The 25,167-nt window shown below is 39.7% G+C and overlaps 1 protein-coding gene across 6 annotated transcripts in view; it reads left to right on the forward strand.

Annotated features, from left to right (window-relative positions):
* The first annotated feature begins 1,467 nt into the window (after nucleotides 1-1,467).
* N4BP2 (NEDD4 binding protein 2) overlaps nucleotides 1,468-25,167 on the forward strand; it is a 59,342-nt gene continuing 35,642 nt past the window's right edge. Inside the window, exons 1-6 of one of the 6 annotated variants that reach the window (XM_054688451.1) lie at nucleotides 1,468-1,486; nucleotides 7,209-7,308; nucleotides 13,848-13,930; nucleotides 15,597-15,935; nucleotides 19,644-20,775; nucleotides 23,493-23,617. In XM_054688451.1, the coding sequence (XP_054544426.1) occupies nucleotides 15,710-15,935; nucleotides 19,644-20,775; nucleotides 23,493-23,617 (1,483 nt within the window). In that variant the 5' untranslated portion in view covers nucleotides 1,468-1,486; nucleotides 7,209-7,308; nucleotides 13,848-13,930; nucleotides 15,597-15,709. The other 5 variants (XM_037530797.2, XM_037530798.2, XM_037530799.2 and 2 more) reach the window with 5 other exon arrangements.

Here is a 25,167-nt window from a genome sequence, read left to right on the forward strand (position 1 = left end):
AATGTAATTAAGCAAAATGCTCCAAGTCAAAATCAAAGTATAGGAATGCAAAAGTGACATAGATGATTTCTGATTGGGAGGAAATCATATTTGTGTTCTAAATGTGAACATAAACAAGCATATTTAAAATTCAGATGGTTTTCAATCAATATAAATGATTTATTGATGACACACTGGCCATTTTATTTACAAAAGTTCAAGATGTTTTTCAAAATAAAACTTTATTTCCATTTAAGGAAATACCAGAGTTCTCTTAGAGGGTTAAGTAGTAAACATTTTGTAATTGCTAAGATTCACCTGGCACTTGAGAGAATTAAATATAAGTCAATTGTAATCTAACCAGTTGTAAAACTAGGGAGAGCAGTGATATCAGGAGTAGAACCTTGGTGTTTAAGTATATGAAGATACTCAATAATTCAAAGATTTAAAAATTTATTTGAAATGAAAAGATACACAATATTGAATGAGAATAAGCTTGCTATCCATTTATCCAATTTTTAACCTTATGCTATGTCTCACCCTCATGTGTTTTACTTTTCCTGTTGACTTAGAATTTTAACCAGTAAGGAAAAAAGAAAATCTTCATAGTCAGAAATAAAGCCTGGCATTGTTTTGTTCTTCACTTGAGCCTGACTTTAGAACTTTATCTTTTTGATGTTTTTCTTTTATTGGCATATAAACATACTTTTAAAAATATTCAGTCTGGGTGATGGCTCAGTGATTTGAACTATACTTAACCAGTATTAAGAAACTTTATTTTCTTATTGTTCAAACTTAGGAGTGATGAATTCTTAACAATGTTCAAAGGAAAATCAAGAATTTAAATGCCAGATTTATTATCTTGGTGAACATATTTCATATGACGAAAATTAATATTAATTTGCCAGATTTGTTTGAAGTTTATAATTACTAGGATCCTTCCATTTCTAAAGTGGCATGTATTACTGCTATTAGTCTCTTAATGGTTGTTTGGAGGCAGAGTTAATATTAGGTTCTCAGCAAAAGCTATTTATATCATGAGATTCTGAATATTTTATTAATATTTTTGTCTCTGAAATAAAAAGGCCACTAATAATGGTGTTTGTATTGTATTTTCATAACACTGGGACTCAAGAGATCTCTAAAAATACAAAAAAAATCATACAAAAGAAAAAAAATTTCCCTTTGTATTTTTCTCCGCGTGATTGGTTTCATAACAAAACTTAACCACCCCTGCTTAAATATTACCAGTTTCGAGAAAAACCACTAGAATGTTTTCACTGCGTGTGAGTGTGAGCAGGTGTTTTATTTCCAAATGAAGGTAAAAATTCACCAGCACTTTCCCCAAATTTCTCCTCGATTTAAAGCAAGTTCGGTAACAACACTAAGTTTCTCTCGCCGATGCAAAGGGCCGGTGTAGGGAAGTTATTTCCTTTCTCAATGAAAAACACTGAAGGAGGAATAAAAATTGCACGGGGAGGCGGAGAGGGACAGGAAAAAAAAAGAGGTAAGAAAACCCAGCAGTCCTGCCGCCGAGGCCGGCACCACCATCAACCCGCAGGCGGAAATCTCGTTACCTGAAAACACTGAACATTCCAGGTTAGATCACAGAAGAAACAAGCCGAGGAGAGCAGAGTGGGGGGCGGGGGGATGGGTCAGGCCTTGGGGACCCGCCAGCCCCCCAAGGACCACAAAGGGCACCCGAAAACTGAAGCGCCAGAGGGGGCAAGGTCAGAGCCGGCGGCGGCGCCCACAGACGAGCGCGCGTTCCGGGGCCTCCGCCGGCGCAGCCTCCGCAGGGCAGGGGCCTGGGTCGGGGCCGCGGCGGGTCCCTTTGTCTCCCGGCCCCGCCGCGCCGGCCGCCCGAGCGCGCTGAGGGGCGGCGGGCCACGCGCCCGGACGCCTCCCGCGGGCCGCGCCATGCGCTCGGAGGCGGGGCTGGCGCGGCCGCCGGCGCCGCGGCCCAGCACGGCCCGACTCGGCCCGCGCGGTGCTTCCCAACTTGCCCCCGGCCCGCGGGGCTCCCCGCCCGCCCCCGCCGCGACCCGCCACACGCCCTCGGGTTTCCCGTCAGCTCCCCGGGCCGGGGCGGGCGTGAGGCGCCGGGAACGATGTGGCCGCCGCGCCGCCGCTTTGGGCGCGAAGGTCGGGCCCCTCAGGGCCCGGGTCCCCCCCGCCGAGCGACACGCCGCCAGGGCCGGCTCTCCGGGGCCCCGCCGGGGACGGGGGGCGGAGGGGCCGCGGCGGCGCGGCCGGCCGGGCGGGGACTCGGTCTCCCGAGGGAGCGGCAGAGGCGGGAGCGCCGCGGGCGCGGGTCGCCGGGGCGGGGCTCGGGGACGAATCAGAGGTCGTGGCGGGGCGCCGCGGCGCCGGGGGAGGCGGAGGGCGGCGATCCACCTGGACGACGTGGCAGCGCGTCCCCGCGCCCCGGCTCCCCTCCCCATTCGGCCGCCCACCCGCCCTCTCGCGGCCGCCGCGGCGAGCCTGCTCTTCCCCGGCCGGACGGAGAGCGGCAGTGTCTCCCCGCCCGGCGCGCGCCGCGCCTCCCCGCCCCCCCGGCCGCGCCGCTCGCGAGCCCCGCGCCGCTCCGGAGAGCGCAGTGGCGGCGGCGGGAAAGGGCTGCGGACCCGCGTTGCCGCGTCGCGCGCTCGACGGCGCGCCCGGGCCTCGACGCCCTCCGCCCGCTCCCGGAGCAGGTAAAGGCGGCGGGGGGAGGCGGCCCGGCGGGGCCGGGGGAGGGTCCCCGAGGGAAGGGGTTCCGGCGCGCCGAGCCCGAGCGGAGGGCCCGGGGGAGCGGCGGGGGGCGCCGCGACCGAGGCCGCGAGGGCCCGAGCGCGCAGGCCGGCGCGGGCCGCCTTCAGTCCGACCCCGGGCCGGGCCGCCCGGACGGAAGGGAAGTGAGGCGCCGGCGAGAGGCGGGCCCTGGCGCGCAGCCCGAGGCCGGGCGAAGGCGGGGGCCGCGGCTGCTTCCCGGCCTCCCCGTGCCTGGCCGTCCTCCAGGCCCCAGACACACCCCTCGGCCCCCCCGCGCCCCAGGCTTCTGCCCTTTGGGCTCCCGCGGGCACTTGACCTCGTGCCCCTACGAGCGCCTTTGGCGTTTCCCAGGCGGAGCCTTCTTGGAACTTCAGGCCACCCCGTCCCCGGCGCGGGGTCCCCGTAAAGCCGTGCGCTTAGTTCTTAGGATCCCAACACTACCTCCCTCCGCACGCTGGGGTTTGGGGTACCGCGGGGAGACGTTCCTGGCCCCCTGGTGTCTATGCTGCTTGGCCCCGCGTCCACACGACCCTCGCACCACAACTTAGAGCCTCCCTGCGGCCTTATTTGAACCCCACTGTCGTGCGGACCCTTCCCGAGGTGCCCCTTTGGGAATGCGTCTTCGCTCGTGAGCCCTTGTACCGTGGATAGAGTTTATTCCTCACGCTTTTTTTGTTTTGTTTTGTTAAAACAGTGGTTTTCTTCAGAGGGAGAGCGAGGGTAATGACTAGTGTAGAGGCAGATCACACTCAGTTGTTGGCTGTACAGACCTCCCTTTGGGCCACAGCCTTCAGGAGTGGGAGCTGATATTGTGGCATGGACACGTTTGTACACATTCTCGCCATGCAGTGGTTGTAATGTCTCTATAGCACAGTTCTGACTGGAAGGCGGGATTGGCTGCTTTTTCCTACTCGACATCTTCAAGCCAATCAAAAAGCGCTGCTTGCCTGGAGACTGGTTAACTGAGAAAAGGGGGGGATTGGTTGAGCGCCGCCAAGAAAATCCTGGAGATTAACCTGGCTCTCAGAAAACAATGACTGATTTGCAGCTCCCTCACTGCTCCTCCCACTCTTTTTTTTTTTTTTTTTTAAATATCTGCCCATCCCAGCATCAACCTTTTAGTTCAGTTTTAGTGTTTCATTGTTTTTCTCTCTCAAATTCCCAGCTCTACTTTGTAACTCGTTTTAACTCTTCAAATTTCCTTCAAATTGATCCTTCAAATTTCCAAGAATCCTTACACGCTTCAAGGAAATGGAAGCATCGTGTGTTTTTTGTTTTGATAAGCGTGGTTCAGTTTTCTTCCACTGTAGGTATTTAAAGGTCGGAAATTAAGTCAGCAATTTTAAATTCCTATGCCAGAGCCTTTATTCTTTGAGTGACTGTGCTAGGATGGGAGGGCTGCAGTGGTGGGAGTAGGAAGAATAGGCGTGTGATGGCTGCTTTTCTACAAGGAGGCTACAGTTCATAAAAAAAAGACTAATGTGTAAAATAATAGCCCAGTACAAGTCAGCATTCAGTACTTATGAATGTCAGTTTGTATACCTGTTGACTTCATTTGCTTTGAAGGGTAGGGAGGAAGGAAGTACTGCATTTCATAGGAAAATGAGCTTAAATTATGGTAAAGGAACTGAAAAAAAATTAAAAGTAGGCATAATATATACAGTAGAGGATAGGTGCATTTTTTTCTTTAACATTATCTGAGGATTTTCCTTTTAAAATCTCCCTTCATGATTATGCATGTCTTGTGATATGCAAAGCTGTAACCATGTATTAGCTAATGTAAAGTTTAGAAAATAGCTACCATCTTTGCCTGCCTTTCAAACTTTCTGTCTGCGTTGTAGTCTTGGGAAGAATTGTAATCTTGGGAAGAATTCGTCAGGTTAAGTATTGAGTCTTAACAAATCACTATTAAGTGCTTTTAGATGTAGTTTATATCAGAAATGAAGAATTTGAACATTTAATAAATACCATCCCAGGCAATAAGACATGTCATTATCTGTGTCACTCTCATCCTCACTAATGAAAATGGCTAATATATGTCTGTATGCTAAGTAAGCACTGTTTTAAGCACTTTACATGTTACTGTATTTAATTCTCACAGTTCTATGAGATTTGCACTATCATTGCTGTTTTACATAGGAGGAAACAGGAAGTATGAGACGTGTGGAGTTGCCCAGGGTCACCCAACTAGTAAATGGCAGAGCCAAGATTTATTTATTTATTTATTTATACAAGAACTGGGGTACAGGCCAGAGGCATGGGAGGGTGAGAGAATTCACCAGAGGCAGAGTGGGGAGCAGAACAGGTGGATTGATGGAAATACACTGCTGAGGGGAGCAGTGGGCGAGACAGGAGAGGTTTGCCGTGCCATGTGGGTATCTCCCTGGCCGCCTGGGGATTGAACTTGTGCTGCAGAGGCTGTGGATTGCTTCATAGTGTGGTGCTTAAGGTTTTGGGAGGCCCCAAAACCTTACTCTTAATTCCTTTTTTTTTTTTTTTTTTAAATAGAGGCAAAACCTTACTCTTAATTCCTTTTTTTTTTTTTTTTAAATAGAGGCATGTTTTATTTATTTATTTATTTGTTTGTTTGTTTGCTTTGTTTATACAAGCACTGGGTACAGTCAGAAGCGCGGGAGGGTGAGAGAATTCACCAGAGCCAGAGGGGAGAGCAGAGCAGGCAGACTGACGAAGTACACTGCTGAGGGGAGCAGCGGGCGGCAGGAGAGGTCTGCGTGCCATGTGGGACCCTCGCCTGGCAGCTGGGGATGGAACCGGCGCTGCAGAGGCTGCGGGCAGCTTCACAACCCAGCGCTCAACCGCTGCGCCATTGGGGAGGCCCCTAGAATTAGAATTTTTAAAGACAGGAAGGAAATATACATGCTTTGAATACTTGGCACATTTGAATTAGATGTTTCAAATTAAGGATTGATTTTTGGATTAAAAAGGATTTTTTACTTTGTTGAAGTAAACAATCCACTTTTCTTGAGGCATAGTATATGTCAAAAACTTTTATTCGGTCTCCCTAGTGGCCTGGGGATTAAGTCTCGGCACTATTACCCCCATGACCCACCTCTGTGGCCTGCATTAGTTCCCCAGCCAGGGTACTAACCCACATATAGCACAACAGACCTCTCCTGTCCCTTAGCAGTGTATTTCAGTAGATCTGCCTGTTCTGCTCCCCACTCTGTCTCTGATTAATCCTCTCATACCGCACTTCCTCCCTCTGGCCTACCTCCCAGTTCTTCTATGCAAAAAAAAAAAAAAAAATCCTAAAAAAAACTTCAAAAAGAAAAACCTCTGTTAGCAAAAAACGTAGACATATTGAAAAGTAGAATAGTGTATTGAATTCATGTATACTCACTTCCTCAATTCAATATTTTAGCTTTGCCACGTTTGCTTTATCTGTGTGTACTCATACATATGTGAGCTAATCTTTAAAAAAAATATGAGTAAATTTCCTTAATCATTTAAAACTAAATTAGTGGAAGTGAACTTTTATTTGATTTTTCCTTTTTGAGTACCCTCTAGTTGTGTTATAAACATATTTTGGATTTTGATTAATTAAAAAAACTTAAGGATTTATCTTGAAATTTGCTCTTTTAAAAAAAATTATGACATTGGGCCTTCCTGGTGGCACAGCGATTGAGTGCTGGGTTTCGAAGCTGTCCACAGCCTCTGCAGCGCCGGTTCTATCCCCGGCCACCGGCGAGGGTCCCACATGGTGCGCAGACCTCTCCTGCTGCCTGCTGCTCCCCTCAGCAGTGTACTTCATTGGTCTGCTTGTTCTGTTCCCCGCTATGGCTCTGGTGAATTCTGTTACCCTCCCATGCTTCTGACAGTACCCAGTGCTTGTATAAATAAATAAATAAATCTTTAAAAAAAAAAAATGACATTATCGTTAGCATATATCTCCCAGAAAAACAATATTCTGTAGAACTCAAAATCATTGTCATTCCTAGCAAAAACTATTAATAATTCTCTAATATGTAATGCTTATATACCATATTTAGATTTTTCCATTTGTTCCAAAAAATGTTTTTTATTACTGTTTTTTGAATACCAAATTCCAATCAAGAGCTATCCATTGCATTTGGTTATTATGTGGAGAGCTTGGTGTTTGCATGTCTCCTTACAGCCCGTGAGTGTTCTACATTGCTCAGAATGGCTTTTCAGATTCATTGGTTGTTTCAAAGCTCAGATCTCCAGTGAAGAGCTTCCATGGCTGTTTGCCCTCTTTGGGAGACTGAGCTGTCTCAACAGCAGTAGTGGAAGGGGAGACTTAACAATACCTACTTGGCAGCATCCACCAGCAGAAAGCTTTACTTGTTTTTTCCTGTGGCTTACTTTTTGGAATATTATATATATTATAGCTATTTCATGTATTTTCAACTTTGATTTTATTTAGGCTTAGTTTGATATAAATTTCCTTTTATTTTACATAAAATGCATAATTTAAATGTACTTATGTTTTATAGTAAGAAGACATTATGTTGGATAGCAGAAAGAGCTGTAGAGTTTGCAGATATCGAGTGTGGCCTTAATAAGTATGTTGACAACATCAATGTCAGCCAGGTGGTAAGTATTAAAATCATAGAATGTGAGTATTTTATACATAGATTTTCAAGATTTATTTTCAGATTTAAGTGATTAAAAAAAATCTCTCGAGAAGGAAATTATAATCACATGTTGTTTTACTAGAATTTCTCAAAGAGTTTGTGGTTACATAAAACATATTGATCCAAGAAACCCGAAGAACTGTACTGTGGTCCTGGCTTTCCCATTTAATGTGATTTTCATTTCTCAGCTTCTAAAATGCCACTTACTACTCCTTCATATTTGACACATTGTAAGCCATCCGCAAATATTATTATTGTACCTGTTTTATGTATTGAACTATGGCTAAGTGCCAGATTGGATTATATGTTAATCCATGTTTTCACGCAAACAGGGCAAATTGAGGAAATAAACACATTTATATGAAAATATGTCAGTAAAATCAACAGTGAGACTCTGAAATAATTAAGGCAAGATTAGTAAAGGCAATAAGGAGTGAAGGATTATGGAAAGTATTAAAGAGATAGAGAAATACACTTTCCTGCCTTTCTTTGACCGAAAGCTATATACATTGTTCAGCAACTGGCTTTTACCTTTATGAATATATATCAGAGATATTTCTGGTTTCTACGTTTCAGCCTAAATTTTTTAATATCTGCATAGTATTCCAAAGTTTGTTATATTTTATTTCTTCTGACAGATAAATGTATTTTAAGATTATTGGTTATATTAATTTGATTACATTTTCTGTAAATACTCTCTTTTTTGGTAACATGTACTTGGTACCTTGACGAGATTTATTATCTACCCATACTCTTATTACATCATTGTATTGTGTAGTCACTTTGTAAGTAACTTAATCCTCAGTAAAGATTTTTTGTATTGGTTCTTGGTAACATTTGTTTCTGAGGGAGATGTTTTCTTCTTTTTTTAAAAAGATTTATTTTTATTTATTTATGCATACAAGAGCTGGGGTGTAGGCCAGAGATGTGGGGGGCTAAGAGGATGGGTTGGTGATGGGGAAGAGGTGGTGAGAGGATTTACCAGAGACAGAGTGGGGAGCAGAACAGGTGGAGCTGCTGAAATACACTGCTGAGGGCAGCGGCAGGCCAGACAGGAGAGGTCTGCTATGCCATGTGGGTTAGTTCCCTGGCCAGGGATTGAACTTGTGCTGCTGATAGCTTCATAGTGCTGGGACTTAACCCCTTGCGCCACCAGGGAGGACCCTGAGGGAGATGTTTTCTGATTTTGTCTGGAATTATACATGTTTGGGTCCTATAACTTACCTATACTTTCCTTATTAGGCAGATTTTTTTGCTTTTGTTCCTTTTTGATAGTTTTATTTTATTTTTTTTTTTTTCTTTGTTTTTTTTTTTAATAGAGGCATGTTTTATTTATTTATTTGTTTGTTTGTTTCGTTTATACATGCACTGGGTACAGTCAGAAGCACAGGAGGGTGAGAGAATTCACTAGAGCCAGAGCGGGGAGCAGAGCAGGCAGAAGGACCGAAGTACACTGCTGAGGGGAGCAGCGGGCGGCAGGAGAGGTCTGCGCGCCATGTGGGACCCTCCTCTGGTGGCCGGGGAGCAGCCGGGGATCGAACCGGCGCCGCAGAGGCTGCGGGCAGCTTCGCAACCCAGCACTCAACCGCTGCGCCACCGGGGAGGCCCCCTTTTTGATAGTTTTAAAGATTTAAAGTATTATTAATCTATTTGATTGTTACTATCACTTTTCATAGGACTATTCTCCTAGGTAGTTGATACTGAGTATTAGATGGAATATCCTTATTGATATAGAAATTTGTTATTTTCTGGGTTTTTCCCCTATATGTTACATACATAATATATATTTAATATGTAACATGATATGGAAAATTCTTTTAGGGTTGTGTTGATGATGTAAAAGGCTTTTTTTGAGTGGTGTTTATTGGTACATCCATTTTAATGGCAGTATTGACCATTGCCAATCTACTGTTACAGTTTGTTACTGTACTATTTATAGACTTCATGTTAAACCTAATTTTTAAATAAACACTTATTTATGCATACAAGAATTGGGGTGTAGGCCAGAGGTGCTGGGGGGGTGAATCACCCCCACATACCTCTGGTCTACACCCCAGTTCTTCTATGCATAAATCAATAAATTTAAAAAAAAGCAGTGAGATGCCTTTAGTATGGCCATAATAAGACAGTTGGACAGTAACAGGTGTTGAGAAGGATATAGAGAAGCTGGAACTCCCGTATGTTGCTGGTAGAAATTGAAAATGGTGCAGCCACTTTGGAAAGCACTGGAAATTCCTCAGGAGGTTAAACATAGTTACTGTATGACCTGATATATTTTGAACTTAGAACTGGTGAGATTTGCTGAGTTATCAGACATGAAGTCTGAAGAAAAGAGGAGGCAAAAATTATTCTTTTTTTTTTTGGTCTTAACAACTGGAAATTGCCATCAGCTGAAATTAGAAAACTGTAGTTAGGGCAGGTCTGCTGTGCGGATCAGATCACTTTTAGACTTGCCTTTGTTCGGGATGTCTTGTCAGATACACAGAATAGCGATGTTCGGTAGTAGTTTGATGTGTGTGGACCAGAGAAAAGGTACAGGTTGGACATGTCAGTTTGTTAACGTTTTGGTAGTGTTTAAAGCCATGAGACTGAGTGAGATTATTAATACGAAAAGAATGCTAATTCATGGAAAAGAAGAGATACTTGGGCTTAGCCCTTGAGCACACCATTGTTTTCTTGCTCACTGAAGAGAAAATCCTAAATGTCATTGTCCTTAGGAGGAAAATGCATGTCATTTGGAGGAGAGCTCAATTGAGTAAATGCTGCTGTTAGGCCTAGGCCATAGATTTAATTTTATATTTTAATTGTTGATGGTATAGAAAATAATTAACTAGTAACTTTGCTCAATTGTGTGGGTGATCCAACTGATAATCTATAGATTCCTTTAGATTTTATTTTTTTCCATTCTAATTTTTTTTCTTTTTTTTTTAAATTTATTTATGCATACAAGAGCTGGGGTACAGGCCAGAGACAAGGGGGAGGGGGTGTGTGAGAGGATTCACCAGAGACAGAGTGGGAATCAGAACAGGCAGACTGACTGAAACACATTGCTGAGGGGAGCAGCGGGCCTAGACAGGAGAGATCTGTTTCGCCATGTGGGTTGCTCCCTAGCCTGCCAGGAATTGAATTTGTGCTGCAGAGACTTCGAATTGCTTCATAGTGCGGTGCTTAACCCCTTGCGCCACCAGGGAGGCCCTCTTTTTAGCTTCTTAATGTGCATATTGAAGCAGTATGACATCAGTTTAATAAACCTCACTTGATCATGGTGTATAGTTCTTTTTTTATTTTTTTTAATTTTTTTTTTTTAAATATTTTTTTTTTAAAGGCATGTTTTATTTATTTATTTATTTGTTTGTTTGTTTGTTCGTTTTGTTTATACATGCACTGGGTACAGTCAGAAGCGCGGGAGGGTGAGAGAGTTCACCAGAGCCAGAGCGGGGAGCAGAGCAGGCAGAAGGACCGAAGTACACTGCTGAGGGGAGCAGCAGGCGGCAGGAGAGGTCTGCGCGCCATGCGGGACCCTCCTCCGGTGGCCGGGGAGCAGCCGGGGATCGAACCGGCGCCGTAGAGGTTGCCGGCAGCTTCACAACCCAGCGCTCAACCGCTGCGCCACCGGAGGCCCTATAGTTCTTTTTTTAAATGTACTGCTGAATTGTATTTGTTAATATTTTGTTAAGGGTTTTTATGTCTGTATTAATGAATATTATTGATTTGTATTTTTTTTTTAAACTAAACTTGGTACCAGGATAGTACTACCAGCTTCATAAAATAAATTGAAAAGTATTCTCCTATTTTTGGAAGAGAGATTGTTCAGAGTTAGTGTTTAGTTTTCTTTAAAATATTTGGTAGAATTCTCCATTGAAACTATTTAGTTGAAATTTCTTTTTTTAATTTTAAAATTGTGAATTAAATTTTATTAAAAATGACAAGGCTTATCTATTTCCTGTGGGGTGAATTATGGTAGTTTTAGGTTTTTGAGAAATTGGTTCATTTCGTATAAGTGTGTATAGTTATTCATGAAAGTCCCTAATTAGTTTTTTTTTTTTTTAATAGAGGCATGTCTTTATTTATTTGTTTGTTTGTTTGTTTTGTTTATACAAGCACTGGGTACAGTCAGAAGCACGGGAGGGTGAGAGAATTCACCAGAGCCAGAGTGGGGAGCAGAGCAGGCAGAAGGACCGAAGCACACTGCTGAGGGGAGCAGCGGGCGGCAGGAGAGGTCTGTGCGCCATGTGGGACCCTCCTCTGGTGGCTGGGGAGCAGCCGGGGATCGAACTGGCGCCGCAGAGGCCGCGGGCAGCCTCGCAACCCAGCATTCAACCGCTGCGCCACCGGGGAGACCCCCTAATTAGTTTTTTGATGTATACAATTTGTAGTAATATGACATGTTTCATTATAGATATTGGTAGTTTGTATATTCTTTTTTTCTTTGTTATCCTTGCTAGAGGTTTGTCAGTTTTACTGCCTTTTTTTTTTTTTTTTTTTTTAAGATTTATTTATTTATGCAAGCACTGGGTACAGTCAGAAGCGCGGGAGGGTGAGAGAATTCACCAGAGCCAGAGCAGGGAGCAGAGCAGGCAGAAGGACCGAAGTACACTGCTGAGGGGAGCAGCGGGCTGCAGGAGAGGTCTGGGCGCCGCCATGTGGGACCCTCTCCGGTGGCCGGGAACCGAACCCGCGCTGCAGAGGCTGCTGGCAGCTTTGCAACCCAGCACTCAACTGCAGCGCCACCGGGGAGGCCCTGCTTTTTTTTTTTAAAAGATCCATCTTTGTTTCATTGATTTTTGAAAAATTGTCTTTTCAATTTTATTGATTTCTGTTCTTTATTATTCCCTTCCTTCTGCCAGAGTTGGTTTTATTTTACTCACCATTTTCTAGATTCTTGTGTGGGGGGGCTTAGATTATTGATGTAAGACTTTTTCTTTTCTTTTTTTTTTTTTTTTAAATTTATGCATACGAGAGAGCTGGAGTGTAGGCCAGAGGTGGTGGGGGGGGGGGGGGAGAGGGGAGTGAGAGGCTTCACCAGAGACAGAGTGGAGAGTGGGGACCAGAACAGCCAGATTGATCAAAGTAAACTGCTGAGGGGAGCAGTGGGCGAGGTAGGAGAGGTCTGACACGCCATATGGGTCAACTGGGAGAGTGGGGAGATCGAACTCAGTGCTGTAGTGGCTGCTGAGAACTTCATAGTGCACCAGGGATGCCCTTTTTTTCCTTTTCTAATCTACTCATTTAGTGCTATTGTACATTGGTGCTTTTGCAGGGTCCTACAAATTTTGATATATTTTCAATTTTTAAAAAAATTTCATGTGATTTCCTCTTTGATCCATTAATTATTTAGCATATTGCTTAAGTTTCAGTTATTTGCAGATTTTCCTGTTGTCTTTTTGTCATTTATTTGTGTTTGATTCCATTGTGGCAAGAGAACATTGTGTGATTTCAATTCTTTTAAATTTGTTGCGATTATTTTATAGTCTAGTATGATCATAGATCATCAATGTTAACATAGATCATATGGTATATAGACTGGGCACTTGAAAAGAATGTGTATTCTGCTGTTGTGTGGACTTCTGTAAATGTTGATTAGATTTTTTTTTTAAGATTTATTTATTTATTTATAGAAGCACTGGGTACAGTCAGAAGCGCCGGAGGGTGAGAGAATTCACCAGTCAGAGCAGAGAGCAGAGAAGGCAGACTGACGAAGTACACTGCTGAGGGGAGCAGCGGGCGGCAGGAGAGGTCTGCGCGCCATGTGGGACCCTCCTCAGGTGGCCGGGGAGCAGCCAGGGATCGAACTGGCGCCGCAGAGGCTGCGGGCAGCTTCGCAACCCAGCGCTCAACCGCTGCGCCACCAGGGAATTCTTAATTGATGCTATTGTTGAGTTTTGTGTTCTTGCTGACTGTATAGTTATGTCAGTTGTTGAGAGAGGAGTATTGAAGTTTCTAACTAAAATTGCAGATTTGTCCTTGTCTCCTTTCAATTCTATTGGCCTTTGCTTCATATATTTATTTAGTAGTTCCATTATTTGGTGCATACACGTTTAGGGTTACGCTGTGTTCTTGGTGGACTCATCTTTTCATTCATTCATTTAAAGGTTTATTTATTTATGCATACAAGGTACAGGGGTACAGGCCAGAGATGCAGGGCAGGGGTGGGGGGTGAGAGGATTCACCAGAGACAGACTGGGGAACAGAACAGGCAGATTGACTGAAATACGCTCCTGAGGGGAGGAGTGGGTGAGACGAGAGGTCTGCTGCGCCATGTGTGCTGCTTCCTGGCCGGCCGGGGATCGAACCCGTGCTGCAGAGGCTCCAAATTGCTTCATAGTGTGCTGCTTAACCCCTTGCGCCACCAGAGGCCCACACTCATCTTTTTAAATTCTATAATGCTCTTTTTTGTCTCTGGTTATTTGCTTTGAATTCTACTTTAACTGGTATTGATATATAAATTTTTTTTAATTTAAAATTTTGTTTAATTTTATTTAATTTAAATTTAAATAGGCATATGTGTCTGGTGGCTGCCATATTGAGAATGCATTTCTGGAAGATGAAGAGAACTATGACACTATAAGTTTAATTAAAAGGTAAATTTTATAGTATGTTAGACACTGTTAAGGATTGCAATGGGTGGTTAGCAGGAAATGGTGACTGGGAAAGAGGGATAGAGGACTAGGACTTCAAAATGGGTAATCAAGGAAGAAATTGATTGATACTTGAACAAATATTTGAAAGAATAAAAATTTAGCAACGCAAGTATCTTGGGAAGAGTATATCAAGGACTAAGCATGGAGGTGGACAATTACAAGAACTTTAGCTTTTATTGTCAGTAACATGGAGAGCCATTTGACGATTGAGAGCAGGTTCTGGTTCATTGTTATGGTATACAAAGATTATTCTGGTTGGTGTGTTGGAAATAGACTGTTTAGGGACAAAGGTTGGCAGTGGGGAGGCCATTTAGGATACAGGAATATAAACAAAAGATGGTAGTTGACTACCATGTAACCAAATGGCTAGAGTAAATTTTGGGGAAAATATCAGACATTTAGTTTTGGATATGTGTGTTTGAAATGGTTATTAGACACATTTGAGCACAGAAAGAAAATGGGCTCTCTAGTTTACCCAGGCGTTTGAGTCCCTGCCCTTGTGGAGTTTACATTTGCCTAGAGTATGAGTAGTAACAATAAATAAGTAAAATAAATACTATGTTAAAAATGGTAAATTTTATGGAAAAAATTCAAGTAAGGAAAGATTGAAAAGTGGTAAGTAACATTTGAGTAATGATAGGAAGGTGGTGAAGGAATAAATCCTACAGGTACCTGGGGGAATGGTAGTTCAGCTGAGGGAAACAAGAAGTTAAGGTTCCTAGGTGGGAGCATGGGTGGTATGTTTGAAGAAGAGGAAAGAAGTGAAGTGTGACTGGAGTGACATGAGCAGAAGAAAGGGTTAGGGATGACAGCACTGAGGTAATAAGCATCTGGGTTATAGTCCATTTTAAGGGCTCTGGCTTTTACTCTGAGTGGAATGGGAAGCTAGTGGATAGTTTGGCAGAAGAGAAGGATGAGCCAGCCTATGGTTTCACTGAGTCACTTTGATTGCTGTGCTAAATTGACTAAAAGGGTGAGGGTAGAAGCAGAGAGAGAGACTGTTAGAATAATCCAGAAAAGGGGCTGTGTTAGAAGTGGAGATGGTAAGGAATAATTAATATGTTCTGGACACATTTTGAGGATTACAATTGTCAAAATTTGCTTTCTGATTGGATGTGGGATTGAAAGGAACCAAATAACCAAGTTGGTTATTTGGTTCCTAGAGTTATTCTAATATTTTTACTTGAGCAGTTGGCATTAATTGAGATGGAAAAGACTGGAAAGAGCAGGTTTGAAGAAAGTGATCAGGAGCTCTGTTTGGACATGTTAAGTTTATGATGCCTGCCTACTCGACACCCAAATGTGGGTGTTTAGTAGGCAGTCTGATTATAAGTAGGTTTTGTTTTTTTAAAAATGAAATAATGGTATTAAAACAGTGTGCTCACTGTTCTGAAAAATATATTGCATTTGTTAATATCTTATTTTTTAACATGTTCAATCCTGGCAAAACTTGCATACTTTAGAGAAATGAAATCTTTGATTATTTTTTGGTTTTGCTGACAGAGTTGATGGTACTTTCTTAGCGTTAAATAAAGATTTCATTCCGATTTTAGAAATAGAAATGTAACTATGTAGTCTCAGTGTTTCTACTTGCTTTCTATTTTAGGTCCTATTACTGCTGGATTGTGCAAGATATTTAACCCTGTTTTCTTTGAGGTATGACTTAAGTTCAAACATCCTAAATACAAACAGGGAAACATTTTAGTTTTGAAAGTCAGAATGCCAAGGAAAAGGAAAAATCTTGGGGGAAATCCTTTTCGGAAGACTTCAAACTCTAAGGAAGTTGTATCCAGTGTTGCTAGTCATGAGGAGGCAACCACTACTCTCCCTTCCATGTGTGAGACAAAAATTAATCAGGAGGAACTCTTCACCAGTATGTCAGAGATGTTTTCTGATCTGGATCCTGATGTAGTGTATTTGATGCTTTCTGAATGTGATTTCAAAGGTGAGAAAAAGTTTAGTTTGAACTCTTTATATTTTATAAGAAGACTTATTATACTAAGCCATGTCCAGTAGTAATACAGAAAAATGACTCATTTCTGTTTTATTGGGCATCTGCTGTGGTCAAGGAATGAGAATTTGGTGTTATGAGAGATATGAAAAAATACAGTTTCTTCCTTTAAGAAGTCTATAGTTCTAGATGTAAGGTGTATGTATAGATATCATGTTCTGTTTTGTTTCTTTTTCTTCCCTCTAGAAACAGGTTGGCACTGTTGGCATTTGGACCGGATGATTCTTTGTTGTGAGTGGCTCAACGCCATGGTAGGATTTTTAGTAGCATCTCTGGCCTGTACCCATTAGATGATAATGGCACTCCCTGTCCCTGTTGTGACAATTAAAAGTGCTTCCATATATTGTCATATGTTCCCTGGGAGACAAAAATCTTCCTCAGTTGAAAACCACTGTCTTAATAATGTAAGCTCCATAAAGACAGAGATTTTTAAAATTTGGTTTATTTTACACGGTATCCCCAACTCTTGAAATAGCAAATGACTCATATTAGGGACTCAGTAAATATTTATTGAGTGAAAAGGTAATTATAATTGTGGGAATGAGAACTGATTAAGAGTTGAGGGTAGTGGAACAATGAGAAACTGGGCTGGATTTCTAATTCTGCTACCTGACCTCTCTGGGTCTCTCTTGTGTTAAGTATGTACTTAATAGTACATTTTAAGTAAGGATTGAATTTGCTTTTTGTTTTTTATTTTGTGAAGTCTTTATTAAGTTACTTATAACTTATACTACATAGTTTACAAGTATGATTGCAGACAGTGGGGAACTATCAAAGTTGACTGGATAAGTATAATAAATGTTGGTGCTTGGTATTACTCTTATTGCAGATTTGGGAAGTTTTGTTAATGCGTGATGAACTTCCATTTTTATTCATTTCATGAACTATGACATGAGCATATCTTATCTATCCTGTTAGGTTATGTATGTAGAAAACCATTTTTTATCAGTCCACATCGTACTGAGAAATGATAGTGTATAAAATTTTATAAGTGTGATTTCAGTATTTACTAATTTTGATGTCTTTAAAATTTATTTGTTTCAATGTATTCTAATATAGCAATGGGAAATTATAAGAGAAATACTATCCTTACAAAAAACATATTGCTCTTTTATAAGCTCTTCTTTATGCCTTATTCATGATACTAATATTTTGGGTAGTTTGAATAATAGCTTTGATGAAATGTGTTCTGCATTTGAAACTTGAACATTCTTTCAGTGTTGCCATAATCCTTATTTTTAATAGTTTTCTGATATTCCACTGAGTTGTATTGTAATTTGTTTAGTTATATCTCAGTTTTTCATGAATAAGTAGTATTGCCAAGAATGTTTTGATACAAACAGCTGTTGCTTTTGATGTTTTTCTCTTGGTCTCAAAGTTTAACTTTTGTGTCACAGGATAAGAGCAGTTTGTGGCTCTTTGGAAACATACTGCTAAATTGTCTCCTGAAGCAGTGTGCTGATTTATATACTGTATAAGTGTGGTATTTTCACTGCAGTTTTCTCACTATTATATAGTATTTTTAAGGGGAATAGAATCGCACCTTAATTTGTGTTTTTCTTTTTAATAAAGAGGAATGTTCAGCTTTTTTGGTACATGATCATTCATTTTTATTTATTTATATTATTAAAAATTTTTTTTTGCATCATTGTTCATTTTTAAACAATATTTGCTTCCCCCCACCCCCTCAGGTGTAGTCCCCATAGAGTTTCCTTCCCCAAGGCACCCGTGCACCATCACCTCAGTTCCGTGCTCCTCCCCCGCCTCTGATCCCTCTCCCTCATCCTCCCCTGCCATGATCATTAATTCTTATATTCTTGTTTGAATTGTTTGTTTATATGCTTTTTGTTGCTTTATACTATTGTTTTAATTTTTTTGAACACTCTAAGGACTCTTCTTTCATGGACTACAGTTACATCTTGATCTTTAGCTTTGACTCACTACTGGTTTTTATTATATACACTTAAAATTTTCTGGTTGATATTTTCTTTTACAGATTTTCTGTCCATGTAGTTTTTTCATAGAAATAGCTCATATTTTCTTTTCTATTCCTTTCCTTTTTCCTTTTTCTAGCCTTTGTAGTATTGCTATAATCTCCTAACTGGTCTCTCTATCAGGTTTACTCCCTCCAATCCCTCTTTGTTTTTCTTCTTAAGGGAACATTAATTGGGTGCTTACTAGGTGCCAGTCCTTGTGCACAGCACTTTTTTCATGGATAATCTCATTTAATCCTCACAACAACCCTATGAGGTAGGTACTTTTATTAACCCCATATAGTAAATGAGAAAATCAAGATGTAGGAAAGTTAAGTAACTTGTTCAGAGTGTCAGAACCAACAGTAGGGATTTAACTGCCAGTGTTCTGACTCCAGGCCAGAGCTGTTAGCTACTGTACTGTTTCCATATTTACTTTCCTTAAAAGAACTCACAAAAATTAAACAAATCTCCAAATTCCAAATGCTTAACAATTCAAGTAGCCAACTATTTGTAACAGAAGGAGCTCAGCATTGGAGTCAGACATAGTAGTTCTGGCTCTATCACTTATCTGTGTGATTTGAGCCAAATTAATGTACTTTTTGAACTTCATTTTCATCATTAATTTGCTCAGCATGTTATACCTCATAGTATTATTTGAGGATTCATTGAGGTGATGTTTATAAAGCTTCTAACCAAATGCTATGACAGGAGATTTCATGTCAAGTTCCCTCAGAAAACAAAATTATATTTCTTACATGACATGCAGAACCCTTACTAATGTCACATCCCTCTTCCTTGCTAGTTTTAACTCATTTAATCCATTACTATCCTGTACCTACACTCTAACCAACTTAATACTTTAAACATGCTTTGTATTTTCAAGACTGGCTTTGCATTTCCCTTCTGTATCCGATAAGTTTCTTTTTAATCTTCAAGTCCCAGCTCACAGGGAATCCTGACACCTGCAATGCCTAATCTCCCCAATTTGTATCTCATTTCACTGTTTCCTTAACCCCTGACAAAAAAATGAGAAAACTTTCTTTACTTTCCTGTAAGACTGCTATAAATATTTGTATATTATTAAAGGTGTCTATCATTTAATCTGTATTATAATGTAATTACTTTTATTTTCATTAGAATGCAAAAATCCTTTAAATGTAATAAAAACTGTCTTACTTTGTACAAAGTATGTCTGCTATGGAATATATGCTCAGACATTCTTTGCATTAAGTGAAATTCATAGCATGGACCATATAGACAGTAAGGTTTATTAGGAGTTTACTATCAGGAAATTAGTTTTAATAGATTGTGCATAGGTAAGTATTTATTTATAAATCTACTTGTTTTAAGATCTTTATAAATTAATCCAAATAATTACAGATATTTTTACATTTACTAAAAAATTTGTCAGGTATATCTACTTGATGGCAGTTTAGTAACCTATTATTGGTGTCTGAAAGTAACAACAGTGCCTGTTCATCATTTAGCTCTTTCACAATATAGACTGTTAAATTAATAAAATGTTATTGAAAACGACTACAATTTTTTCTATGTTCCATTTAGTACATAATCCTGTAAAATTTTACATGGATTTTCATTAAATTATATTTTACTTTCTTTAATACATATATATATTTGTTGTTATTGTTGTTCTATTGTTGTATAGTTGAAAATGCCATGGATTGTCTATTAGAATTATCTGCCACTGATGCCACGATAGAAGAATCTCCTTCAAAAAGCTGCATTGCTTCTGGGAACCAAGTCAGTGCAGTGGGAAGTGAAATAATGGAAAAGTGCCCTCAAGAAGAGATTGAAGATTCAAAAATGGATTCATTTTTGGACATGCAGCTAACTGAAGATTTGGATTCCTTAATACAGAATGCTTTTGAGAAATTGAACACTTCTGATGACCAGGCATATTCATTTTTGCCTTTGCAAGATGTTAATAGTTTTAGTGGCACAAATGCATTTATAAATTTGGATTCAAGTAGTATGACTTCCATTCTTTCTACACAAAATACAGATTTGAGCAATGAAAATTTAGAGAATTCTGCATCTATATTAAATTCAAACCCCTTAACTTCACATTCAGCTTCTAATGAGTCTGAAAGTTTTATAAAGGATAACACCTTGACATTGGAAGATTCTCTTCTCAGTAATTCTCTAAATGTAGCAAATGAGACTACCGTGGACTGCAGTAATTTTAGTCATCCACAGAAAGACCTATTAGAATCTGAGGGTTTTGAGGTTCAGTTTTCTCAAGACCCTGTAGATTTGGATGCCAACAAACCTCAGGCACCTTTAAACCTCACTTTGCAAAATCCAGCGCTTGGTTTACCAGGTATAGCTGGGGATCAGAAATCTACTTCTGTTCCTGATGTGTTTGTACCACCTGAAGAATTTAGTTTCAAGCCACACAAACACGCTGACCTGGTACCAACGGGGAAGGATGTGAATTACTGCCCAGTACTTACCCCTCTCCCTCTGCTGCTGCCTCCTCCTCCACCACCTCCGCCAATGTGGAATCCAATGATTCCTACCTTTGACCTCTTTCAAGGAAACCATGGCTTTGTAGCTCCTGTTGTAACCACAGCTGCACACTGGAGACCTGTCAACTATACTTTTCCATCACCAGTTATTTCCCCAACAAAGGTTTGGAGGAATAAAGAGGGAACAAGTGCTTATCAAATACAGGAAACTCCAGTTTCTCAGGTTGTAAGAAAGAAGACATCTTATGTTGGACTAGTTCTTGTTCTTCTCAGAGGGCTTCCAGGATCAGGAAAATCTTTTTTGGCAAGGTATGAAGTTTAATTCAGTTTTAAAAAAGTAATGCATAAATCTGAATCTCTGCGTTTATAACAGGGTGTTTGAAATGTGAAATGCTGTTGCTTTCTAGAGATGCTTAGTGACCCCTAAACTTTTCTGTTTACTCTTTCCCCCTAACTTTGTAGCTTATAACACCACTTTCTCCAGAAGTTTTTATTGAATTCTTTCAGAATAATCAATTTTGAGTCAGAATAGATGAAGAAATTATACATGATTGCAAGATTGTGACCTTGTAAAATAAACAGAAATAACCTTATGTTAAGAAAAATAGTTTGAGTGGAAAGATGAGCTCAACTTTGTTATAAAGAGCTATAATTGATTTTGAATTCAAGGAAATCTTAACTACAAAATTTCTACTGGTTGTTAGGAATTTGGATTGTAGCATGTTGTTAAATAGTACTTTCAGAAATGTGTGATTTGAAGGAAGAGAGCATTGGATGAATCACTGGCCATCAGAGAACTTTAAATTTTAAATGATTTTTTTTATTGCAAAATATGATACCTTTAATTATTTTTTTAAACAAGATTTATTTATTTATTTATTTATTTATTCAAGAACCAGGGTACAGGCCAGATGCGCGGGAGGGTGAGAGGATTCACCAGAGACAGAGTAGGGAGCAGAACAGGCAGATTTACTGAAATACACTGTTGAGGGGAGCAGCGGGTGAGACAGGAGAGGTCTGCTGTGCCATGTGGGTTATCTCACTGGCTGGGGATCGAACTCATGTCATGCTGGGCAATGGCTGGTGATAGCTTGATAGTGCTGAGACTTTAACCCCTGTGCCACCAGAAGGCCCTCCACTTGTTTTTGATAAGCTTTTTTGGTCTAAATTTATCTTCCAGTAAATATCCACATTGTGCTCACACACTTATAAGCATATTCTTTTGTAGACATAGCTTTTCTTATTTTTATTTGATAATAGAACAATAATAAATCATTTGAATTTAATATTATGGTTACTACAGTCAGCCATGAAAATGCGTTTCATGAAAGTGATTGGAATGGAAGCGATCCTTAAAGGTACTACTAGAGCTGTAACACAGGTTTGAAGTCTAGGTTTCAAGGTCTTTGGAACAGGAACAACTAAAAGTTAGAGAAGGGAAGAAAAGAAGTGCTTGTCACAAAGTAGACACTTACTAATATTTTTTGAATAAATAGAAATAACTGGGATATGCAGAGAGACCGGTCCATAGTATTAAACTTGTGTGCAAGTTCCAGGAAAAATGAGAGGTGGAAAAAGGCTTTTGGATTTATTAGAAAGAAGGTCATGAATGCATATCTTAAAAACAATTTTCTTGGGTTGTGAAGGTGGACGACAGAAGGGTAAAGGAAATATTGGTACTGTTGAAGTTATGGGAAGGAGGAAAGTTGGGTTGTAGTTGCAAGGGGTCCTTGAATGGTTACAGTTTTTTAAGATGGTTTAGATGTGTACATGTTTAAAGTGTGAAGAGGAAGTATCAGAGAAGGGAAGACTTAAGAGAAAGGGAGAGGATTAAAGTAAGAGCTTTACAAAGTAAGCCTAAAATGGAAAGATAAATACTGGATCTGTCACTTCTATAAGGAATATAGAGAAACCAAAGGGTCAAAGACAAACTATAAAACCAACCCTTGAAAACTGGCCATAGATGTGAGGCGTGCATCAGTGGAGTGGGGGTTGGGAAGCACAGTGGATTTTCATGGAGGACTCTGGGTGCTTGGGTGTTGGGAGTGCTACTGTGACTACACCGGAGGGAGGAAATCCTCGACTGTCCAAACACTAGCAAGGATGTAAAACAATGGTACTTCATTTCAGAGAAAAATTACAACAATAAAGTAGGAGTCTTAGAAAGGTAAGGGTATGTGTGAACTCCCTAAGTGTAAGAATTTTTGTTTTTGTTTGCTGATGTATGCTCAGAGCTCCAAACAGTTCCTGGCACCTAGTAGATACTTATGAAAATTAAATTCACAAAGATTATATCTTTAGATATAATTGTACACATTTTAGGAGGAGAGGATAGTGATATTTTACAAGTGGTCAAAAATGATAGCATTTGTAATGTCTCCATGAATTTTGTCTGCCTAGTTTTTGTATGTACCTCAATTATGTCAAATATAAATTCTAGATTCAGGAAAGGGAGATGTCAAAAAAAAAAAAACCCACAGAATTATTTTAACTTTGTATAATATAACAGATTAAATTAATAGACTGTAATCTTATTTTTGGTTGTTTTTTGCTCACTCACTGGATATATAGCAGTATACAAATAATGTTATCATCAGTTTTTGAGTATCTGTTGAGTATCAAGATACTTGCCTACCTTGAAGTGACCTTGTACTTAGAGTGGGTGAAGTAGACCAGATAAGGGATTCTAAGACCAATATGAGTTCTGAAGCATTTTCAGTTACTAGTGTTCCTTCATAATTAACCATTTGTCAATCTTGAAACTTTTATTGTTAAGGGTAAGATGCTGTATAATATTAAATAAAAGTTTCTGAAATAAAAATTTACATAAAGCAAAATAGACTTGCCCTGCATAAGTTTTCTTGGGAGTCAAACTTTCTTTTAAGGAGTTTCTAATATGATTTATTTAAATATTGCAATATTCTCACTCTTTTAATACTTGAATATATCTGGGTTGTGAGCTTATAAAAATTGGAGAGAGAATTTACAAGAAAAATTAATGAAAATTATTCATTTATCATTCACAGGACTTTGCAAGAGGATAATCCAAGTGGCATCATTCTTAGTACTGATGATTATTTTTACATAAATGGACAATATCAGTTTGATGTAAAATACTTAGGAGAAGCACATGAGTGGAACCAGAATCGTGGTAAGAATAGATCGCAGATTCTGGGTAATATTAAGAATATACTGAGTGTTTGTTTTTTGAAAAACATGTAACTTTTAAAAAGTTAATTACCTTTAATTCTCTTTTATAATATGTAAAAAATTTTAGCTGTCAATTCTTATGTTACAAAATTATGGGTAAATGAGATAGTCTGAGGGTTGTTAGGAAGATCAAATGAGTTAATTTTTTTAAAATACTTAGAACATTGACTGTCATGTTTATGTTTGATTTTTACCAATGGGGATCTCAGCAGAAGTAAATCAGATTTTCTCTTGGGGTCTGAGAATTGCTGAAGATGGTTGCAATGCTGTTTCCTAAAACAGAGTTTGCATTGTTAACCATTAGCTTCTCCTAGATGGGTTTCATTTTTTAATAGATGATAGTGTGAAAGTAATGACTTTTTCTCAAAGTGAATCTGCAGAGAGATCATACATAAAAACTTATTTTCTTTATTAGTGTAGCTGTTTATTCGCTGAATATATTTTTATCATGAATTGTTTAGAATTTTATATGGGGAATTTTTATTAACATATATAGACAATATTTTACTTAACCTTTATGATAAATGTACTTTGAAGGTGATTTTTCAGGCATTGTTACATTTTTCTGTATTTTTTCTTCAACTAAATATTAGTGAGAACTCAGGAATGTAAAAATACCAATACAACTAAAATTAAAGGAAGTGTGTGATGTGAAGAGCAATCTTGGATTTGCCAGTTACTAGTTTTATTATCTTGTGCCAGTTTTTTATACTCTCAGGTGTCTTCATCTGTAAAATATCATAATAATGCTTAACCCCCTGGAATGATACAAAGGTTGAATGAGAATGAAAATTGCTTAGCAATAGTGTAACATGCCCTTACTGCGGCAACAGCCATGGCAATAATATTAAATGAATAGGTAGAACTTTTAAAAACAGATAATGAGATATAAATCACATGGTTTTAGTATATTCAGAGAGTTGTACAACTATCGACGCAATCAATTTTAGAACTTTTTTTTAATTGCCCCCAAAAGTTCTCACACCTAATAACAGTGACTTCTCATTTCTTCCTAACCTCTCCCAACCGTAGGCTATCATTTTAGTATTTATCATTCAGCATTACCTATACTTTAATTTTTCACACACTCAAAGGTATTATTTAGGAGTAGACTCGTTACAACAACACGGAAACAACTTAAGTATTCATTAATGGATGAGTGGATAAAGTATGATAGGCACACACACAATGAAATATTCATCTAAAAAAAATGAAATCTTGCCATTTGTGACAACTTTGAGAGTATTATACTAAAAGAGAAGTCAAATAGAAAGACAAATAACTATATAATCTGCCTTATATGTGGTATCTTTTTTTATATATATATATATTTTTTTTATGTAGTATCTTAAAAAGGAAAAAAAAAACCAAACTCATAGATTTTTCTCTACCAGATTTTGGTGGTTCCCAGGGGTGGGGGTCGGAGGAAATGGGGGAAGGGAGTCAAGAGATAGAAACTTCCAGTGATGTGATAGATAAATCATGGTAATG

This window comes from Talpa occidentalis, unplaced genomic scaffold, assembly GCF_014898055.3.
Source record: "Talpa occidentalis isolate TD23 unplaced genomic scaffold, MPIMG_talOcc4v2.1 talOcc4.6, whole genome shotgun sequence".
In the NCBI taxonomy this organism is placed as follows: domain Eukaryota; kingdom Metazoa; phylum Chordata; class Mammalia; order Eulipotyphla; family Talpidae; genus Talpa; species Talpa occidentalis.